Source organism: Protomyctophum bolini (genome assembly GCF_963924005.1).
Source record: "Protomyctophum bolini genome assembly, chromosome: 16".
In the NCBI taxonomy this organism is placed as follows: Eukaryota; Metazoa; Chordata; class Actinopteri; order Myctophiformes; family Myctophidae; genus Protomyctophum; species Protomyctophum bolini.
The window spans coordinates 10679458-10701911 of NC_137877.1; the positions used below are offsets into that span (position 1 = coordinate 10679458).

The 22454-nt window shown below is 45.7% G+C and overlaps 1 protein-coding gene across 4 annotated transcripts in view; it reads left to right on the top strand.

The window, feature by feature from the left end:
• The window catches only part of dgkh (diacylglycerol kinase, eta), a 75289-nt gene that overhangs the window by 8141 nt on the left and 44694 nt on the right, over positions 1–22454 (top strand). For 3 of the 4 annotated variants that reach the window (XM_080785790.1, XM_080785789.1, XM_080785791.1), the window contains 2 exons: positions 6865–6975; positions 12285–12365. In XM_080785790.1, coding sequence (XP_080641916.1) covers positions 6865–6975; positions 12285–12365 — 192 coding nt within the window. Of the gene's footprint in view, positions 1–6864; positions 6976–12284; positions 12366–22454 lie in introns of those variants that run through there. The other variant, XM_080785792.1, reaches the window with a different exon arrangement.

The window sequence follows — 22454 nt, forward strand, 5'->3', positions numbered from 1 at the left end:
CAGGCCTTTAGAGATAGGTCACACAGGGTGTCCCAGGCAGTCAGCCAGATCAAGTACTGACTGATACTATTATGCAATGGTATTGTCAATGCTCGTCGCAAACTGATAAAACCTACAGTAAATCAAATGTAACCGCCCACCATCAATTAATTTTATTAGCTTCAGCTGTGTTTATCCTGCTAGGACACATCTGTGAAAGGGGTCCATTAACAGCAGACAAGCCTTGCCTCTGGAGAGGTGACCTTTTATAATGTAGACTATTGTTTATCTCTTTAAAACCCACTTGAACCTGGCGTCCCATTTAACTAAAGCTTACAGCGCATTGCAACGCTATTTTCGGTATGTTCCGAGATACTTTCGACAAATAGAAGACAGGAGGTGGCCTAGTATGGAGCCTTAGAGGGATTGTCTCCCATAAGCGAGACATTGAGTGAGAATATTAAAAAATAACTATAGGTTACAAACGTAACCCCGGTTATTTGAGTATTGCGAGCAAGATGTCTCGCCGAAACGCCCTCCTTGCTTGATAAGTGGAAGGAAAATGCTTATCTTGAATAGTGCGCCAGGCCACGGCATGAGTCCCTTATTTACTGTATGGAACAATGTAGCACAAAAGGGAGGTGGTATACCCTGTGTATAATAAATGCTTCTGTTATTACACCGGGGGCGCTCTCCCATATGCGAGACATCTCGCTCGTAATACTCAAATAACCATGGTTACAGTAAGTTGGGAACCTGTATGTTTAAGTGGTTAACCAGAGAAAAAAAGCTAAGAAAGAAAAAAGAATCACAAGTGTGCCTGTAGACGTGAACAGGCAGTGCAGGGAATGTGAGAGGTTACACTATCCTCACTCTGCAGGTGGTTTCTAGTTGCTTAGTAGTTGGTACACGACGTCTGGAGCCGGTGTGAAGATGGTCATGTCACCCCAGTAGCTATCTATCTGCAGGCTGCAGGCTGACTGACTTGGTGTCCTCATGGGCAGGATATATACAAGCTCTGCTTCTGCACTCTTCATCTGCTCTGCCCTTATCCTCCGCACACAGCTGTTGGACTCATTGGAACTGCCTGCGCCTTTTGTCCATTGTGTGTGTGTGTGTGCGTGTGTGTTGTGTGTGTGTGTGTGTGTGTGTGTGTGTGTGTGTGTGTGTGTGTGTGTGTGTGTGTTTCGTAGTGACAGACGGAGAGTGCGTGCCACCCTGTCAGTAGCCAGACATGGTGTGTGTGTGTGTGTGTGTGTGTGTGTGTGTGTGTGTGTGTGTGTGTGTGTGTGTGTGTGTGTGTGTGTGTTTGTGTGTGTGTGTGTGTGTGTGTGTGTGACTGTGTGCGTGCGTGCGTGTGCGTAAGGTACACGGTGCTCGGGTTACTCAGTTCTCTCTGGCACAGGGACTTGCTCTCCCTCTCACAATTTAGCAGAGGAGAGAGAGAGGAGGAGAACTATTTATAGATCACTTCTGCCCCACTTGGCAACAGGAAGGAGATGAAGACAAGGAGGAACTATGGAGACCAAGGAGGGACAAAACTAGTAGAAAATAGAACACCCAACTGGAGCAAAGTCACTTTTGCTACTCTGGCATGGTTGGAGGAGAGAAAAAGTTCCACTTCCTAAGTGACTTTAACACCAATTTATAGTTATTTTTACGACTGTGTTGCTCGACAAAAATAGCAGATTTTCAACTAAAAGTGATGCATCGAAATGGGGTATACACAGTATGGGGTCCATTTGTAATAGTTTGAAGAATACATGTGACATTAGTGCGGAAAGAAAACAGTATAGACTGTGAGAATGGATTGTACTTTTAGAACTATAAAGTTAACTGAGCTAATAAAATATTACCATGCTCATTCAAAGATGGTGAAACTCCAGAGCAGTACTGTGTGCCGTTGTTCCTTTTAATATCAAGCTTTGAAAATAATAGTGGTGCATTATTATGTTGCTGAATTTACTATAACAACCATGGTGGACCAATGCAGGGCTAATGTTGAAGTGCCAAAGGTGATAAAGAGTAAAAGGTCCTAGTATAGGATTTCTGTGGGTGCTACATTACACGTTAGCTTGTCAGCATTGTTAGCTTGTCAGCATCTGTGTGTGTGTGTGTGTGTGTGTGTGTGTGTGTGTGTGTGTGTGTGTGTGTGTAGGGTCGTTTGTTTGGCATGGCTGGTCATGAGGCCTTCATGAAGCTTCTCAGATAGCCCTGTGTTCTCTCTGCTCTGATTGGATTATCAGGAGCAGCCAGCAGCTGACTGGACAACCCATATTGTGTGTGTGTGTGTGTGTGTGTGTGTGTGTGTGTGTGTGTGTGTGTGTGTGTGTGTGTGTGTGTGTGTGTGTGTGTGTGTGTGTGTGTGTGTGTGTGTGTGTGTGTGTGTGTGTGTGTGTGTGTGTGTGTGTGTGTGTGTGTGTGTGTGTGTGTGTGTGTGTGCGCAATGCATTATGATATCTAAAATAGTAGAGGACCATGTGAATTGGAGGGCATCTCTTTCCATGGTTAGCAGAGGCATATAAAAGCCTTGTTTTCTAGTAATGAGCACCTTCTGTTGACACGGTCTATATACTCTGCAAATGACACGCTGTGGAAAGGAGCTGTGTGCTGCCTGAACTCTGTGCTTGCATATGTGCGTGCGTGTGTGCGTGCATGCGCGCACGTGCGTGTGTGTGTTGTCTGTGTGTGTGCGTGTGCGCTCAATGGCTCTGTTTCCATACAGCATACTGTATAGTGTATATTCACCATTTTGTGTTGGGGAGACAGATACGATATGATAGGATTGCAGATGATAGAAAAAGGGAAAATAATGTCATGATGAGTGTGTGTGTGTGTGTGTGTGTGTGTGTGTGTGTGTGTGTGTGTGTGTGTGTGTGTGTGTGTGTGTGTGTGTGTGTGTGTGTGTGTGCATATACACACAAGTTCACTACTGTCTTGCGTTTCAGAATGTAGAGATGAGCCTATAATATAAAAGGCGTGTGTTTGCAAACTCCCCACGTAATCGCCCAGTGCCTACTATGGCAACGCCGCAGGTCTAAACATGAAAGGATGACGGGGTTTTTGCTCTGCCGGTCCCTCAGTATAGTTCAGTCCACCTCCGAGTGTGGCCAAACACAGCCAAACACACCAGGCCTTATACGGCAGTATAAGGATTGAGGTATTTCACCTTAATCCACTGCTGGAATTTGGTCTTCACAGACTGTTTTACGTAAAGGAAAAGCGGGGGAATTAACATCTGAAGCATGTAAACACTACAGACGCTTCGGTCTAGTCACAGTGGTTGGGCCTCACAGTGTGTGTACGTGCGTGTGTGTGCGTGTGTGTGTGTGTGTGTTGGCTCTTGTTTTTGCTTCTCATTATTTTTCTCTATGTCTATGTCATCTTCTGTTTCTTTTTCTTCTAATCTCTGCTTGCGCTCAGCTATTGACACACAGAATACACTACTCAACTCAACTCAACTCAACTTTATTTATAAAGCACATTTAAAACAACCATAGCTGCCACAAAGTGCTGTACAGTACATAGGTAAAACAGTAAGTAAACGCATAGACTAAAAACACAGAAAACAAAGACAACCCACAAAACAAAACACAAAACAAGGGAAGGAGGGTGGGGGAGGCTCGTTCAGGAAACAGAGGTCTCATGCTGTGTTAAAAGCCAAAGAATAAAAGTGCGTTTTAAGCAAGGTTTTAAAAATGGCCAGAGAGGGGGACTGCCTAATTTGCAGGGGAAGGTCGTTCCAGAGCTTGGGGGCAGCGACTGAAAAGGCTCTGTCCCCTCTAAGCTTCCGCTTCGCCCTCGGGACCTCTAGCAGCATCAGGTCAGCTGACCTGAGGGAGCGGGCAGGAGAGTAGGGGTGGAGGAGCTCGGAGAGGTATGGAGGGGCGAGACCACTTAGAGCTTTAAAAGTAAAAAGCAGAACCTTGAACTTAATTCTAAGATTCACTGGCAGCCAGTGGAGAGAGGCGAGGATGGGCGTTATATGCTCTCTCTTACGCGTGCCAGTAAGAAGTCGGGCAGCCGCGTTCTGAATTAGCTGGAGCCGAGCAAGGGAGGACTGACTGGCTCCAAGGTAGAGGGCGTTACAGTAATCCAGCCGAGATGTAATAAAGGCATGGATTACTGTCTCAAGGTGCTGAGTGGTTAAAAAGGGTTTTACCTTTGCCAGTTGTCGCAAATGAAAAAAGCTAGATTTCACCACTGAGCTAATTTGGCGATCTAGCTTAAAATCGTTGTCCATTTTAAAGCCTAGGTTGGAGACTGTTGGCTTCACAAACTGAGCCAGGGGGCCTAGATCAAGAGGAGGGGGGTTACCAGAACCATTTGGGGCAAACACTACCACCTCAGTTTTCTTCTCATTGAAGCTTAGAAAGCTTAGGGCCATCCAGGCTTTAATGTCATCCAGGCAAGAGAGAAGAGCTTTAGGGTCAGCGTCTTTCTTCTTTAGGGGAACATAGATCTGACTGTCATCAGCATAGAAATGGAACGAAATGCCATGTTTTCTGAGGATGGACCCAAGCGGCAGGAGATATAGGGAGAAGAGCACTGCGGCTAAAATAGAGCCCTGTGGAACACCATACGACAACGACACTACAGTATAGCTTGAAGACCGCTCAGCTATTGATACACATAGACCTTTATTGTTTGACCAAACACGCTTAATGAAGTGTGTATAAGAAGGTGACATGATTTGTTGTAAGAAAGGTGGCGTCCACAAAGCTCATTGTGTAACTGTTGTGACAGCATTCATATTTCCGTTAATACGTTCAGGTAGAACTATGCTGCATGAATGAACACATCTTTTAAAATTGCGTTATGTTTGATGCAACAAAATGTGTGTGTGTGTGTGTGTGTGTGTGTGTGTGTGTGTGTGTGTGTGTGTGTGTGTGTGTGTGTGTGCGTGTGCGTGTGCGTGTGTGTGTGTGCGTGTGTGCATGTGTGTGTGTGTGTGTGTGTGTGTGCTGGAACAGTGTTCACTGTGTTTAAGTTGACACAGCTGGTGGGCAGGATGTCAGTTCCAAGCCTGTGTCTCTGTTTGTAATTCTCCCCTCAGAGAGCAGCCTTTCCTCTGCTATAAATAGCCTGTGTGTGTGTGTGTGTGTGTGTGTGTGTGTGTGTGTGTGTGTGTGTGTGACGTGTGTGTGTGTGTGTGTGTGTGTGTCCACACCATTTCCATGTGTGTGTCTTGAGTGTTACCATGTCTCCCTGTATTTGGAGTGTCCTCTGTCTGTTTGTCTGCATACAGTACACATGCAATGTGTGCATGTGTGAATGCACATGTGCTCTGTTGTGTACATACAGTATTACGTGTGTGTGTCATGTCTCATCCAGTAGAGAATCATGCATGTGTACTGTATGTCTTGTGTGCCTGTGCTCGGCTGAGACTGTCAGAACTACTTTAGGTAGGAAACACACAGGAGGACCTTAAGAATAGACAGCACACTGTACTGTAGTTTGGTGTGTGTGTGTGTGTGTGTGTGTGTGTGTGTGTGTGTGTGTGTGCGTGGGTGTGAGTGTGTGTGTGTGTGTGTGTGTGTGTGTGTGTGTGCGTGCCTGCGTGCGTGCATGTTCTTGTGCGTGCGCATGTGTTCGCGTGTGTGCACACACGTGCGTGTATACGCGCCGTGCCGTGTATAGATCTACAGTATATATCTGGATGGACGGACAGACAGACAGACGATAACAGCCTCGTATTTCCCACCAAAGCTCATTATCTCTCGCTTCTTCGGATGGTTTCGAGCTGCTTGTTAAAAGTCCCCATGATGGGGTTCACTGACGCGTGGAACATTCGTTAGCAGAGGTCTATTTTCCACACCATGAGAGTCTCTTTAAAACTTGTCAAACTTTCAGAGTTCAAGACAGATGTGTGTGTATAGACCAGAAGGGTTAAAACTCAACTCTCAATCCACCGAGTTCCAGCGACTTCAACAGATGGTTGATCCAGTGCAAGCAGTCAATGGGGATGTTGCCCTCTGCTTTCTCTCTCTCTCTCTCTCTCTCTCTCCTCCTTGTCTCTCTTTCTCTGGCTCAGGGGAAGGGCCTGAATGAGTGATCTCTGTTTATAGTACTTTAGAGGCACGAGGGATGATGAGTCTGTAATGGCTTTCCTTTCTTCTCCACTGTTTGGCCTATCCCTTGCCTCCCAGGCGTAAAATTGGTGTTAGGACAGCACACGCACAAACGGCACACGCGCACCCCACACACACACACACACACACACACACACACACGCAGTCACACACACGCAGTCACACGCACGCACACGCATACGCGCGCACACACACACACACACACACACACACACACACACACACACACACACACACAATCTTGACAGTTTCCTGTAGATAAACACAGAAGGGTGGTCAGTGCCCAGGAGAGAGATGCTGTGTGGGTTGGATTGAGCATTTTCCTGGACTATTTTGGCGTATCTATTTGACCTATACTGGCCACATATCATCACATATTATGCCGATTAAAGTATATTTTGCACAGTCTGACAGTATACGTTTTGTATTGGTACACATTCTTGGACACATATATTATTATCACGCAGCCATTAAACCACTCTGATCTTTCGGCGTGCTAGTCCAATAATATTTCCAATAAGTGCAAGGTAAAGCAAGACCTGACCACAGATTGTTCTGTTCTGTTGCATGATGATGCCTGTTGACCAGGTTTAAAGAAAAGAAAGTAAAACATGAATGCACTTCACCTGGAGGGATGACATAGAAAACGAAACTTTGCTATATATATAGCCCTCTCTCTTTCTCTCTCTCTCTCTCTGTCTTTCTGCCAGACTGCGTGCGAGTTAAGAAAGGAAATGAAAATAAACGGGTTATATTTCTAATTGTTTCATCCTCTCTCTCTTCTCATCCTCAGACCAGTATAAAGGAGGGGTTGTTGCTCAAACAGACCAGCTCATTCCAGAGGTGGAGAAAGCGCTACTTCAAACTGAGAGGGCGAACTCTCTATTACGCCAAAGATGCCAAGGTAGGCCTGTGTGTGTGTCTTTATAATGTGTCCATCTCCACAACCCCTTCCTGCTGACGCATCATTATGGCCAATTAACGTCTCGCACACATGAGGCAAGCTGACTGTTATGATATCAGGATGACTAAACCCAAAAAAGATTTATTTAAGCCCAAGGCAGTAAGGGTAACAAAACAAAGTAGCTGTAAGCTCAGGAAACTCAAACTCAATTCCACAACATTCCAAAAATACAAAATAAACTAGCAAAACTGTAGAGAACAAGGCAGTAAATCACAAAGTCCAAAACGCAAACCTTTCAAGGAGAAACAGAACCAGGAACATAGCTCAGGGACGAAGACAAATGTTCTGACAGTGAGTGTTTGTAAGGAGTCCAGTATATATAGGGTTCAGGTAAATGGTCAAAGTGTTCACAGGTGGGCTGACGAGGGAGTTGGAGACAGGTGAGAGAATGAGACTGCAGAGTGGAAGGGAAAGTGGGAGTGGCCAGGGCCGACACGGTCTGTGGAGAGCCAGACCTTGACAGCTGACTGCCTTAAACGTACTGTACTGTACTGTACTGTACTGTACGTCTCACTTTATAGTAACAGCCAAGTTGTACCCACAGACCGCAAATACTGTCCACTCTCCAGCCCTGTCTTTATATCATGAGTGATACTGACGCAATCTAGCCTGATTATCAGACTGTAGCTTTCTTGAAGCTTCAGTCTGACATTGTCTCCTGTCTGAGCGATTTCAAGGGGGAGGGGATTAGAATTTCCCTCAACCAATAGCCATTGTTGTTGTTTTTTCCCTCCTTCCTCATGTGTGTTGCGCTGTGTGATGACGCTGAAAACGGGCCTCGGCGCTGATTGGTTGTTCGTTAGACCCACCCCCACCACCAATTCTCATTGGATAATACATTTTTGTACCAAAGAAATTATAGGTTCATCACAGTGCAACACCAGACCAAGAGAGGCGGGGTCTTTGGGCTGGATCCAGGCTAGACACAATCTGCATGCAGGACATGAAACCCTATCAGCTCTTTCTCTATTTTACTATACTTTAAATCTTCCAACATCCCCCCCCCCCTTTTAGTCAGTTCACATCTGGTATGCCTCTCAATTGAACCTTTGAACTTTAACCCTCTCTTTATACCCCTTTAAGCTTGGATAACCATATAACCTCCGTCCTGGTCTGGAATGTTGTGTTTGTGTGTGTGTTTGTGTGCGTGCCAGCCTGGCAACGCCCTGTCACGCTGGCAGGAGCGGGTGCGGCGCAGGGTGTCCAGGAGCCGCGTGTGTTGGCGGGTTCTGTCCGTGTGCTGGACGGGCCCACCACGACACTCGTCCCCCGCCCCGCCTCTGGGCGCCAGCGGATCCGAGGAGGGACTGATGACAATCCGGGTCAGCAGCACAGCCCAGCCAGTCAGGGGCCAATCCCCAACACCCCTCTCTCCCTATACCTCTCTATTCATTCAGTACAGTATAAGTCACTGCTGCATTCACACCATAATATGGATTAGGAACCACATCACACCGACAAGTACGGTGTGGTGACTTAAACAATTAGAAACATGATTTTGTTTAGTATCCCCCACGTGGTGTGAGTGCACAGTGTATATCCTAGGTGTAGTTCTGGGTTGGGCAAAGTAACACAACAGGCCTGACTCAAGTATAGACACCGTATTTGGTTAAGCTTGTATACAGTAGCTTGTTTGTATAATAGTCTCGCATATAGCCTAGATAACCAGATACAGTATCTGTGCCCACTGATACGGCTGATGATGACATCTAAATTCATTGTCGTGGCTAGAACTGGGTATAGAAACTATTTGGAAATGTAAAAACTTTAGGGAGGTCCTTCGTAATTTGGGACGGTAATAGATTGGTTCTCAAAGCCAGCGTATACGGTAGGCTGGCCTACTGCAGCCGTTTTCTCTGATGTTCTAACCATTTACATTGATTTGAGATCAGTAATCTTAAGGTCCGTCTGGTATTTCTGATAGTTTGTACACTATACTGTATATGTGTGTTGTTTGCCCAGCCCTGCAGTTAAACGTCTCTAGATGGCCATGGAAAAGGAAGAAAAATTAATGACATATTCAATCACAAGTGTTCATTTAATGCTTGGAGAGTGTACAAATGTCACCAAATAGACCCGTAAGAGTCCATTTGGTTACATTTGTACACTCTGATTTTACTGTGCATGACTATATATGTGCTTAGAGTATGCTTAGTAACAGTTATTAACAGTAATAGTCAAAAAAGACTAGCTGTGCTTTTCATCATGGCCATATAGTGACACCAGTTTCCATAATAGATAAGTTCCACCACACCCATTAGATATATATATAGCCCAGCTGGCTGTGCTGCCCTCTCTGCTCTGGCATCGCTTCAGAAGATCTGACCTCCGCATTGATCCACCATATAGAGGCTGTATCTCAGGCTGTGGTCCATTGATCCACCATATAGAGGCTGCATCTTCAGTGGTCCATTGATCCACCAGAGGATCAGTGGTCCAGGGATTCAGTGTTCCATTGATCCACCACCATAGAGGCTGCGTCTCAGTGGTCCATTGATCCACCATATAGAGGCTGTATCTCAGGCTGTGGTCCATTGATCCACCATATAGAGGCTGCATCTCAGTGGTCCATTGATCCACCATATAGAGGCTGTATCTCAGGCTGTGGTCCATTGAAAAACCTGATCGGAGCACCTCTAGATATATCGGTCGGGCTCTACTTAATGCTAACTTGACGTCAACAGCTGCCATTTTTGCAGGGGCTGTTTTTATGCCTGTTAACTTAACTTAAACCTGCTCATTTTTTCACCATCTTCTGAAAATGTCTTTGCCCGAAAGAATGGTTGTAATGCGACACGTTGTGAACTGCATTCAGTGACTGTTCCCACCAGAATAGGGATGCCAGGGTTTAAGTGATTAAGTCATTTGGAAACTCTGAGTATAGCTATATACGTAGTAGTTTGTTAGGTGTATCAGTGTTTTGGGGGACTTTGGTCGGTAAGTATAACAAACCAGCGCGGGATAGGAGGTACGAGAGAGAGAGAGAGAGGAAGCTCGTTATAGGGCCCTGATATGCAGCCTCGGATGTACAGTATAGCTGCCTGGACTCTTTCCCCTCGTCCGTCACTCAATGTCAGCTTTCATTATATGTAGCTGCCCTCCAGAAAACCGGATGTGTATGTGCTTGCATAATGTGTGTGCGTGTGTGTGTGTGTGTGTGTGTGTGTGTGTGTGTGTGTGTGCGCGCGCGTATGTGTGTGTATGAGAGCTTGTCAAGAGTCAGAAGAGAAGTGGGGAAAGCTGTGTCTCAAACCACAGGCGCGCGCGCACACACACACACACACACACACACACACACACACACACACACACACACACACACACACACACACACACACACACACACACACACACACACAGACACACACGAACGGAGGCCAGTGTTTGTGTTGGCATTGCACTCACACTGTGTCAGGCCCCTGTGGCCCACACACACACACACACACACACACAAAACACACACACACACACACACACACACACACACACACACACACACACACACACACACATTTCTGGGAATCTGGGCACATGTTCAAGCCCTGGGACGCATGTCACTAAATACACACACGCACGCGCGCACACACACACACAGCCACACACACACTCGCTGGCTGGCGCCCCTCTCAGGCCTGTAGAAGGTGTTACTAACTGGGCATCCCCTCTGACGGCTAAAACAGCCCATACATCTCATTGCACTTACACACGCACGCCCCCACATGCTCGCGCACACACACACACACACACACACAGTCACACACACGCACGCACATCTATTCACATTGTTTTTTGGCCTCTGGTCCCTTAAGAGCTCAGCTGTGTGCCCTGCAGTGATGTCATCACCAGGCCTCTCATGTTGCAGTGTCTGCTCTGCACAGTTGACTCCTCAGAGTTCATTTAACTCTTGTGTGTACGGACAGACCTTTCACGGTCCATTTTACGTACACAGGATTGTGCTGCGTGTGGCTTGGGCTGGCTCTCTGTCTGTACCGTATGTCTCTCTATTTGTCTCTCTCGCTTTGTCTCTAATATATGTATAATGTCTCACACAAGTCTCACTGTGTGAATTTGTCAGACATTTGTCAGACATACCACGAAACCTCATGACTATTAACCCAGTGCACATTTCTGCCATGCCTCATTTAATGATCTAGAATGCTCTCCCTATGCTCCCATCAATGCAGAGGGTATGGTCAAACCAACTGTTTATACACCACTGCACAACAGTGCACACGATGGCGTCATCGCACAGCAAAAATCAGGCTCAAGTCCCGTCATGCAAGCGTCACACTGTTGTCAAGGACATGTTCTTGCGGTATAACAATGAATCCAATAGTCCTCAAGATACAAATTGCTACTCAATAGAAAGACGCTCAGTTTTCTGCTCATCATCCCATGATGCACTTCTTTCTTAATGGTAGCAGTGTCTTTCAGGCAGATATAGCCTCCTGTCACCCAGATATGTAAGGCACAGCTGTGTCACAGCCTTCTCATTAAAGCTACAATAGAATCCTTAATGTTGGGATGTCCTATACCACTAGGATTCAAACCGCATGAGAGACCAAATTCCTACCACTGCGAGTTGAGAGGCAATCTCCACGACTCTACCTAAAAATTCTATTCTAAAATAATGTTTTCTTCAAGTCATTTCTGGATTTCACCTACAGACAGTATATGACCAAACTCAATCCCAATTCAGCGTGGAAGATTTATAGTATACTGTACAAAGGTTTTGAAATGAAATGACCTTTTCAAAGTTGCGTTAGCATTATAGCCTAGTGTGGACGAAATGCACTGGCAGAAAACCTCTGAGGTTGAAGTCTCCTCTTTTTCGACCATGCCCTTTTATATATATACCGGATGTCTTTGTAGAATGTCACTTTTACAATGACATAAGTTGAGCGTGACCTTTCCCTAGCTTTCATCCAGGGCTATAGACAATTCTCACCTGTCACTGTGTATAATAGTCAGCTGCTTCGCTCTCGCTACAGGGATATTATTTCTATCTGGCCCCAACACCCCTCCCCTCCAGACACGGCAACATCCTGAGTGTCACCTTAACTTTAGATGAACACTCAAGGTGTTTCTGTGTAGCATATAAAATAACTTAATAAGCTAAGCTCTGTTCTACTTCAATTATTTAAGGCAGTTTTGAAAAATGCTCATCCTGTCCACTTCTGTATCTCTCCATACCTCTCTCTCTCTCTCTCTCTCTCTCTCTCTCTCTCTCTCTCTCATATCTTCTGCAGTCCCTTATCTTTGACGAGGTCGACCTATCAGATGCCAGCGTTGCGGAGTCCAGCACAAAGAATGTCAACAACAGCTTCACGGTGAGTGGCCATTCTGAAAACAAATGGTGCTGAATACAAAAAGAACATGGACACTAATACAAACGTGTGCGCACACACACACACACACACGCATGCGTGCGTGCGTAGGCAGGAACATGTGTGAAGCAATGACACTGAGCGCGTCACAGACAGTCATACTGTACGTTTGTGTGCCAGCTACTGGAATGCAAGATTGTTATAGTTAATTTAAACTGACAAAATAATGAGAACAAGATGTGAAGTTGAACTGAAATATCGGTTAAAAGATTTCCACACACCTCGATAAGACGTCTGACAGATGCGTATAGGCAAAATGTACAGCACAGTGAACATCAACAGCAAAGAATATAATAATATAATAAAATACGCAACCTGCACGGTACAGGAGCACAACTTTATTAATGCCTGAAGAAAGTTATATCTATGACTGAAATGATTCTTTGTTTGTTTGTTGGAAGGTAGTCTCTCGAGACAGACCTGTTGACGCAATTTAAAAGGGGAAAAAAGTGTGCAGTTCGTCCTTTATTTACCGGGGGTTCTCAATCTGGGTTCCCGGATTGTTTGGAAGGGACACATGTACACGGTATTACGTAACAGCGGGTAATACTTTATATATTCATATATAATAATTTGGCCAGTGAATTAGAATCATATCGGCTACGTTGGCCAGCCAAAAGTGTTGGGCTAAGTTTCATCCCAGTCTGATCTCCAAAATAGTATATTTAAAGATGGAGTGCCACCATTTTTTTCCACCCTAAAACATGATCATCAGGTATTATTACAATATAAGGGGGAAGAACTTTTTCCAAAAAGTGTACAGTATTTGTTAAAATCCTGCTTTTATGTGGACACGCCCACCAGTTCATTAAGTATGCCTGGTTTGCCTGGTGGGTGGTGATGGGTGGTGATCCACCTGAACTGAAGCCGCACCCACAGCTGTAGTTGTATGATAAAGGGGGAGGGGTTAGGGGATGGGCTGATAGTGTGGTGTAACTATATTACTGTTTACTTCATTGGCCCGTTTGACTGTCAAGGGTTCAGCCTCCAGGAAGAAACCCTAAATACAAAGTTAATACACAATTGCACATAAAAACAACTCCAGTCTGTCTAATTAAGTACCGTCACCTCATGGACACATGAAAAACTGGAAAATTACAAAAATTGTGGCACTCCATCTTTAAAAAAGTCAAATGTGTGAGTTATAAATGCATATATATGAACACAGAGTATTTCACCGTGTTTTCATTTAGCACTAGCAAGGCGAGGAAATGTGCCACTGTGACCGCGTGACATGTAAAAATACTATGGCCAGGTTATATTTAGATAATATTCATGAATGATTAAAGCTCTTTCCCAGTGGTATTTCCAACCCCCTGCCAGCAACATCACCACCGTGATGATGACGACACAGTATAAGCTATGAATGGACATGTGCTCAGAAAAAGACATGACTGGCTGGAACGGACGCGCGTGCGAACCGACCGTTTGCGTGTGTGTGTGTGGGGGAGGGAGGAGGGAGGTGGTGGGCCGTAAACATGAGTCTCATCTAAGGTGGGATGCGAGGCAAGCCGCAGAGGAGCCGCATGTAGGGGCCTGTCCTTTCTATAAATGGCTGCCCGCGCTCCCCAGTGCCGCTGCTATAAATAGAAACGAGGGGGAGGGGTGAGGAAGGAGAACACACACTGCTATTCTTAGCATTCAGGGCCCGTAGCAGCGCTCCACCGAGCAGCACCCTCCTCCACACGCCTGCTGCTTGGATTCATAAATAATGTTACATGTGCCCCGTAGTATGAGCGGGTGTGTGTGTGCGTGTGTGTGTGTGCGTGCGTGTGTGTTTGTGTGTATGTGTATGTGTATGTGTATGTGTATGTGTATGTGTATGTGTGTGTGTGTGTGTGTGTGTGTGTGTGTGTGTGTGTGTGTGTGTGCGCGTGTGCGTGTGCGTGTGCGTGTGCGTGTGCGTGTGTGTGTGTGTGTGCGTGTGTGGGGACACGTGTTGTGTATGGCCGCATATGTGCCAGGCACGTGTTTCGCGGGGGTCCAAGCATTGCATTATGTTTGGCGCATACAGCATCTAAAAGCTCTTTGGAGTTGCATGCGGTGCATGTTCTTATCATCATCATCCTATAGACTATAGGATCAGAGGCGGTCGGTGGTGGTGAGGAGGAGAGATGGAGAGGAGGAGAGCAGGCGGAGTTGAAAGGCAAGAGAAAGAGAGAGAAGAGGCTTCATAGAAGGAGGGAGAGATGAATGGGGGGGGGGGGGGGAGGAGGAGGTGGAGCTGTGGAAACGGCCAGCATAAATCTATTATTGCGACCGTAACTCTCAGTTTATGAAAACCTGACGCACCGGGCGGTCCGTCACACTTAAACCCTGTACACCTCAAGACACGCTCCATGCAGTGCATGTGTCCAGTACAGAATTCATTCTTCTGTCCTCATCAAACCCTTAGATCTCCATATATGGAGCTTGACCTGTTGATCTGACCAACATCAAACCCTGTATACACTCAAGACACGCTCCATATATGGCGCATGTCATAGAGAAGATCATCACCTGATCTGCATATACAGTATATGGAGCCGGGCCAGCAACTCTACATCTTCCCCCACGGACACCAGATTAATTGTTTATTTAACTCCTGCTTCTGTGCCGTATTAAGAAGCTCTGTTGTTTCAGCACGCTCAGGCGTCTTACTGGTATCTATTAGTCTGATTTACTGTTGGCGCCCTATTGGACTTTACGCTCCATTTATTCTTATATATGTACAAGCAACATACCTTTTGTGTATGTTTATTCTATTCTATTCTAGCATGTTAAGTACTCAAGCCTAGAAAGTAATAACTAATACCGGTATGTGGGTTAGGAAACACCCCATATGTTTAATAATGAACCCGTCCCTCCCTTTTTTTGCGCAAAGCTGAAGTCACTGAAGCAACTGATGAGATTTGTTTTCCAGTTAATTAACGTCCAGGGGTTCTCCACCTGGGCCAGATGTAATTTCCTGGGGTCTAATAGGAGTATTGTAAATAATAATAAAGAAATCGCCATAACATTTTGTTAAAAAATACGTATTTAACCCCATCGAAATGCCCCCGCCCCCCTGTAAAAAATTGCTAAAATCGCTAAAACGAAAGAAAGCAGCAAATGAAAAACACTCTTTTATTTTCTCTAATGACAACCTAAGTCCTAAAACATGAACCGTGGTTGAAAAAAACAAAAGTTGTCCTTTAAGCAGGCAGCAGCACAGCAGTATCAGTGTGTGCAGCAGCAAACATTAAGCAAGCAGATTGAGCAGTGCCAACTTCCAGTTTGAATAGCCGGTATGAAGATGGAATGACTGTGTGTGATTGGATGAAGTGAATCAGGTGAATGAGAACGTGATGCTGATTGCTGAAGCCGGCGACCCAATGAACGGCCGGCAGCGACTGCACTGAGTTTCCTGACTGAACTTGCTCTGCGCATGTCTGTGACATGTCTGTGATGCTCATTTATATTATATGATCGCATCACACACCATATGAACCAGCAAAAAAAAAAGTAATACAAAAAACCCAATTTTGTTCAAATCGCTTATTCGATTAAATTGATTCGTTGGGTCAACTGTTGCATCTCTCTGGGAGTAGAAGGGAGACTATAGACAGTGAAAGGTGGAGGTTTTGGCAAACACACACACACACACACACACACACACACACACACACTCCCTGGGGAAGAGAGCGACAGAGTGGTGATGTGGCTGTAGAGGGAGGGGTAAGCAGACGGTGGTCTTGCAGAGGCGGCCATAGGGAGGATGATAGAGGGAGACGAGATGGAGACGGGACGCTGACAGGAAGCGCTGTTAAGGAAGGACGACTGAAGCCAAAAGGTAACCCGACATGCTGATGAATTATGGGCCGCACTTTCCACCTGCAGCTGAGCAACTCACTCACGCCACACTATATCTCTCTCTCTCTCTCTCTCTCTCTCTCTCTCTCTCTCTCTCTCTGTCTGTCTTTCTATATCATCTGCGCATCAACACTAGCTCACCCACACCAGCAGGGGGAGACCGGGCTTCATCTGGACTGAGAGAGAGAGAGAGAGAGGGAGGGAGGGAGGGAGGGAGAGAGAGAGTATAAGAAAGGGAGAGAGGGAGAGAAAGAGATTGACCACTGCAGAGGAGACGAGGCGTTGCAGAACTCGGCTCTGATTCTGAGAGTGATAGAAACATTACCGGCCTGCCCTGTCTGTCTACCTGTGTGTCTGTCTGTCTGTCTGTCTGTCTCCATGTCTGTCTCCATGTCAGTCTGTCTTTCCCTCAGGGGTGAGAAATGCCGCCGTCCTTCCTCTCTGCAGGTTAGTTATAGACAATATAAGGTGTCGTGACGGCGCGTTAGAACGATGTGTTCACACACAGGTGTTGAGGGTTGACGCAGTGTTTAGTTACGCCGTCTGGCTCCTGTATTGTTCGTGTCTAGTGTCAGTTGTCCGCCCGGCGTTCGTGTTCATGTGCGTGCGCGTGCTTTACTGTGCACGTAAAATACTCTAAAGCTCCATAGTGTGTGTGCTGTGTAACTGCCTGTGTACTGGGCTGCAAGTGTTCGCGTGTGTGTTTCGTACACTTGTGCGTGCGCGTGTGTGTTTGTCTACTATGTGTGTCTGTGCATGTTTGCACGTGTCTGGGTTTGGTCTCCGTACGTGAGCGCGGGGCTCTGCGGAGCGGAGGGGATAACCCATTTTGGGCGAGAACCCCTTTTGGTGTCAGCGTTACGTTATGCTTTAGCTATTTAAAAAATAGCAGATCTACAAGCTCATACGAGCTTGTAGGTCTGCTTTTTTTGAAAAATCGAAGAGGAGCGACTGACATAGAAGACATTTTTAGAATCTGATCTCAGGTCAGAATGGGATAAGTGATGAGGCAGCCTTGCAGTGGGCTGTGGGAAGCACCTTGAGCTACACGTGAGCAGCGCAGAGCAGCCCTCTATATACCCGCATGTACAGACGCTGTGCAGACACACACACACACACACACCTGCCCTCCGTCACCCAATCACTTGTGCTTATTGGATCGGCGGGGCTCGCCCGTACCGTCACTTGTCTGGCTCAAATCCGCCCCAAAACGTAATAATGACAGGGATATAATTCCTATCTCGTTAGAGTCACACACTTTGCATCAATTGAGCTGCAGCAGTAGTACATCAACGCCGTGATTTACGGTTTGGCTCCCCTCGTTGTCAATTTGCAAGGAAATTGGATTCGCAAAGTATGTGTCGTCCGCACAGAAGTCAGTGTGTGTGTGTGTGTGTGTGTGTGTGTGTCTGTGTGTGTGTGTGTGTGTGTGTGTGTGTGTGTGCGCGTGTGTGTGTGACTGTGTGCGTGTGTGTCGTGCGTGCCTGCGTGCACATGGGCTTTCATGCGTGCCAGAGACAGCTGCTGTGACAGTTTCCGCTCCACCTCCTGTTCTATTGTACTGCAGGTCCCAGTGGAACCAGGATCTAAGCAACGCTGTCACCGGACCTGTGTGTGTGTGTGTGTGTGTGTGTGTGTGTGTGTGTGTGTGTGTGTGTGTGTGTGTGTGTGTGTGTGTGTGTGTGTGTGTGTGTGTGTGTGTGTGTGTGTGTGTGTGTGTGTGTGTGTGTGTGTGTGTGTGTGTGTGTGTGTGTGTGTGTGTGTGTGTGTGTGTGTGTGTGTGTGTGTGTGTGTGTGTGTGTGTGTGTGCGTGTGCCGTGTTTGTGTGTGTAAACAGAGAATGCCGTTGCGTTTTCAAAGCCAGAAATGTCAGTTAGTCAGATTCATGACCTAATGATACAGTCTCCTGCTACAGTTTATTTTACTATTGGCTGGACGAGAGAGAGAGAGAGAGAGAGAGAGAGCTTTCTTAAGCCTTAAAAAAGTAATCAATATTTGCCTCTGTTTCCACATTTGTAAGAGCGGTTAATACATTAATCGTGTACATTTATCAGCTCCTGGCCAAAATAAATCTATCACCTGCTTAAAGATGGATGTCTATAATAAAATAGCTGTCATTATGCAAACACACACACAGTCACACACACACGCACGCACACACACGCACGCACGCACACTCACATACTGTATAAACACAAGCTAACATGGACAACACATGCACAACAGCACAGCCTTCGCCCACACATATACACGCACACGCACTAACACAGTAATTATTATTCCCTGTCAAACGGCTGACCTTAGCAGACCTGGAGGTTAGTCATCAAGAGAGGTTTTACAGCCTCCAGGGATGCAGCTATTTTTGGAAACAACCGTTACTGTTGCCCCAAGCAACCGATTTGATCACTTGCCCAATTCACACACACACACACGCACGCACGCATGCACACACACACACACACACACACACACACACACACACACACACACACACACACACACACACACACACACACACACACACACACACACACACACACACACACACACACACACACACACACACACACACACACACACATGGATCTGCCTGCAATGCACTTATGTTCATGAAGTTTGACTTATTGTATGTCAATTTGGGATCAATCATTCCATACATGCCTGTGTGCACAGTGTGTGCCCGAAGTCACACGCACGCACGCACGCACGGACGCACACACACACACACACACACACACACACACACACACACACACACTCAAAGAGAGAGAGAGACACACAAACAGACTTGGGAGTCGCCCTCTCCGGTTACATAATAGGGGAGGATGAATGCTAACATGATTAGCTTGAACATTAAGTATGCTTGAAGAATGGCCATCATTCTCTCTGTGACAGACACACACACACACACACACACACACCCCTGACTAAGAGGGAGAATGATTTTCTATAAATCGTTTTCCCTGTGTGGGTGGAGTCTTCTTAAACCTAGTTCAGAGCAATGTTTTTCGAGACAAAACTCACAATGCGAGCTTATATTTGATTGAGCATAAACATTAAGGGCTCTTTACACGGGAAGCAACTGATTCAATCATTCATAGTAATTCATTTTCAATGAGAGGCGAGCGTTCAGGTATAGGTAGAGCAATCTAACAGGCGTAGCGACAAGCACTCCCATGAAATGTATCACCTAATTTTAATACATTCTAATTGATTTAATGTAAACGGTGAGGTTCTTGCATGAGCCCCTCTAGACATTCCTACCTCACCGGCGCAACTATAGTTGAAATGTGTTCAACTTTTGTCTATACGCATCTATACACATTTTTATTCATAAATGCAACACCGTGCGAGCCCACATAGATCCAAGCGAGAACGCAGGCTCGCAGTGTGAAAAGCCGTTTATAGACCGCTGTGGAGAAAAAAATCGAAGCAATCTGAATTGCCCCTTAAAGACTGAGCAGCTATTAAACGGAGGTTATGCCTTTAAGCAGTGGATTGATAGTAGAAGTCATTAACCAATAGAACAGGGCACACCGGTCAATTGCAATTAAGTGTGTGTTTTGTGTGTGTGTTTGTGCGTGTTTGTGCGTGGTTGCATTATGTTTAGCTTCATTTAGGGGTGTCATTCAGGGGTGTCCAAAGTGTGTCCCGCGGGTCAAATGAGACTAATTTTATACGGCCCTCTGCTTCATACCTGAATTGTAGGCCTATTATGAACGGCCCACCCAACAGTTTTTATATTAAAGTATTTTAACCTGGGCATTTCCCAGAGTATAATTTGTCAGTGTTCCTTGTTCCTAGTATTTCCTTTTTTTTACCTTGCTGGTCTGGTTACATTTGGTAATGTAACATGGCTGAAAAACGGCACACACCTGACAAAAGACCATTGTTATTATATATTGATGATGATAGTTAAACTTATTACCGTATTGCCCCGAATATAAGACGACTCTGATTATAAGACGACTCCCATTTTTCATGACTCATTTGTGGAAAAAGAACATTGAACGTCAAATAGTCTGGCCCCGATAATAATACGACCCCGTTTTTTAGGATATTTCCACTGGAAAACTATGTCAGGAGATGTAGTTGGCTCTTGGGTGTTTTAATATTTTCTAATATGGCCCCCTTTGGACAATATATGGTGGAGAGACAGAACACTGAGGGTAGGGAGAGTATAACAGGTCTCATTCAGGCATTGGTGAGGCCTGGGCTAGGCCGAATTAATTCAGGATGTTACCATTGTTGTTGTTGTTGCTGTTGACTGTTGTCAGTCAGAAACCCTTTTTTTCCATGAATGAATGCCCTGTTTTGCTGTATGAAACTCTCATGCAAATGTAGCGAAATAGCTGCATCTACAAGCATCTCCAAGGCTCATGCAAATCGGTATACACTATCTGTAGTCATGTGATCAAGATGTATCTCTCACGTTTCTCATATCCCATTCCCGATTGGGTATGATTCAATTCCAAAGTTTTGCGGGGGTGGCCCATGTTTTCACAAAATGCCACACATCATGAGTGTAGCTCCCGTATGCTGGAAATCATTCCCACTAAGCCATGGAAGAACCTCAATCCCATCGTTTTCAAATCTCCTCTACAACAGCCCTCTTCACGTTTTGGCCTATAACTCCAGAACCGTAGGTCGTACAATCAATAAATAAAGTTTATTATAATCAACATCGGTCCCCCCCTGGAGTCCTTGGATCATTCGTAATGCAATTTATAGGCCCTGTTTAGGCCCAGATTACATTTTCTGCCATAGTGCGTTTTCTTCAAAACACACTTTTTTTTTATACTACTCACACAAATCGGTACACTCCCTGGGGCCATTTTGATCAAGATGTATGGCAACCCGGCCTGGCCAAGACTGCACATTTTTCGGGTTTTCTTTATGAAAAGAATATTTTATAAATATTTAACCAATGTTTGCAAAAGAGCTTGTGACTAAATAATAGTTCTGGACAAAACAAGGTTCGCCCAACAACAGTGAAGATGCGGTAGGTATACAGTGTGTGCTTTACATTTCTGAGCTGTCCTATCTGTCAGGCTGTCAGCTTAGGTTATATTTATTTTAATATACAGCAGCATGATTCACGGTGAAAAGAATCCGTGTTGCCACTGCAGAACTGTCCACCCACTCTGGCATGTATAAGCCAGATAATAAGTGCAATATGTAGCAGAACATCTCTGCGTGTTGCCAACGTATTGTTGGCCAGGTTTCTGTGCACTTTTTGCTGTTTCGGGTTGAGCTAGAACGTTAATACACGGAGCTACAGGGATGAAGTCCAACCCTCCAACTGACATAGCCTAATTAGCCATCCTTCGAGCCCTACTGTTGCTGCACATAATCAGCTCCACGGTTAAGATAATTTATGTTGCAGACTATTATAATGCAGAGCAAAATGCAAAGCTCTCTTAGGCTAACCACACACAATTTTCTGCATGAATCGAAAACCATATAAGCCTGTGACAGAGCGGGTCACAAGTCAGGGCACGGAAGGACACGACACAGGCAGTTGTTCTTAAATAGACAAATACAATAGGTTTATTCCTCTCAGTTCATGGAATAATTCACAACAATACACAGGAGAGCAGATGGCTCTCCACTGTCCGGACAGAGACTATATCTTCCGAGTGTTTGTGGAGATGACTGCTTTATCCTGTTGTGCCTTAATCAAGTCCATGCATGCACAACAGGTGCGCAGGCACACCCAGCTCTGAGTCCAGTTCTAGTTTGACTCAGGCCAGGTGTGACTGCTTAACTCAGTCATCCTCCTTCCCACACAGCCACAAAGGAAAAAAAGCATCTGAAATCTAGCACAAGAACCCATTACGTATCTCCGGCTCTTGGGACTTCAAAGGTGTGATCGGCATGATGGAGAGACATTGTAGATGGCATCATGAATTATTTAGAACACCGTTGTCATCATGGACAAATACTGTCTGTTAGTCATAGTTGGTGGTATAAACTACAGTATACGTTGCCTCCAAAGGGACAGAGTATCACGGTGTTCGGCAGAGGTCTGTCTCTCTCTATTAGCCACATGTTGCAAAGCAGATGGTTTGCTGGCTACTGTGGTCCTTGAGGAGACAGATTGGCCATGCTACTGTCGAGCAGATGGAGTTTATCAGTTAGACAGTCGCACGCACATGCACACGCACACACGCATACACAGTGACATGTGCTGTGTGTTTT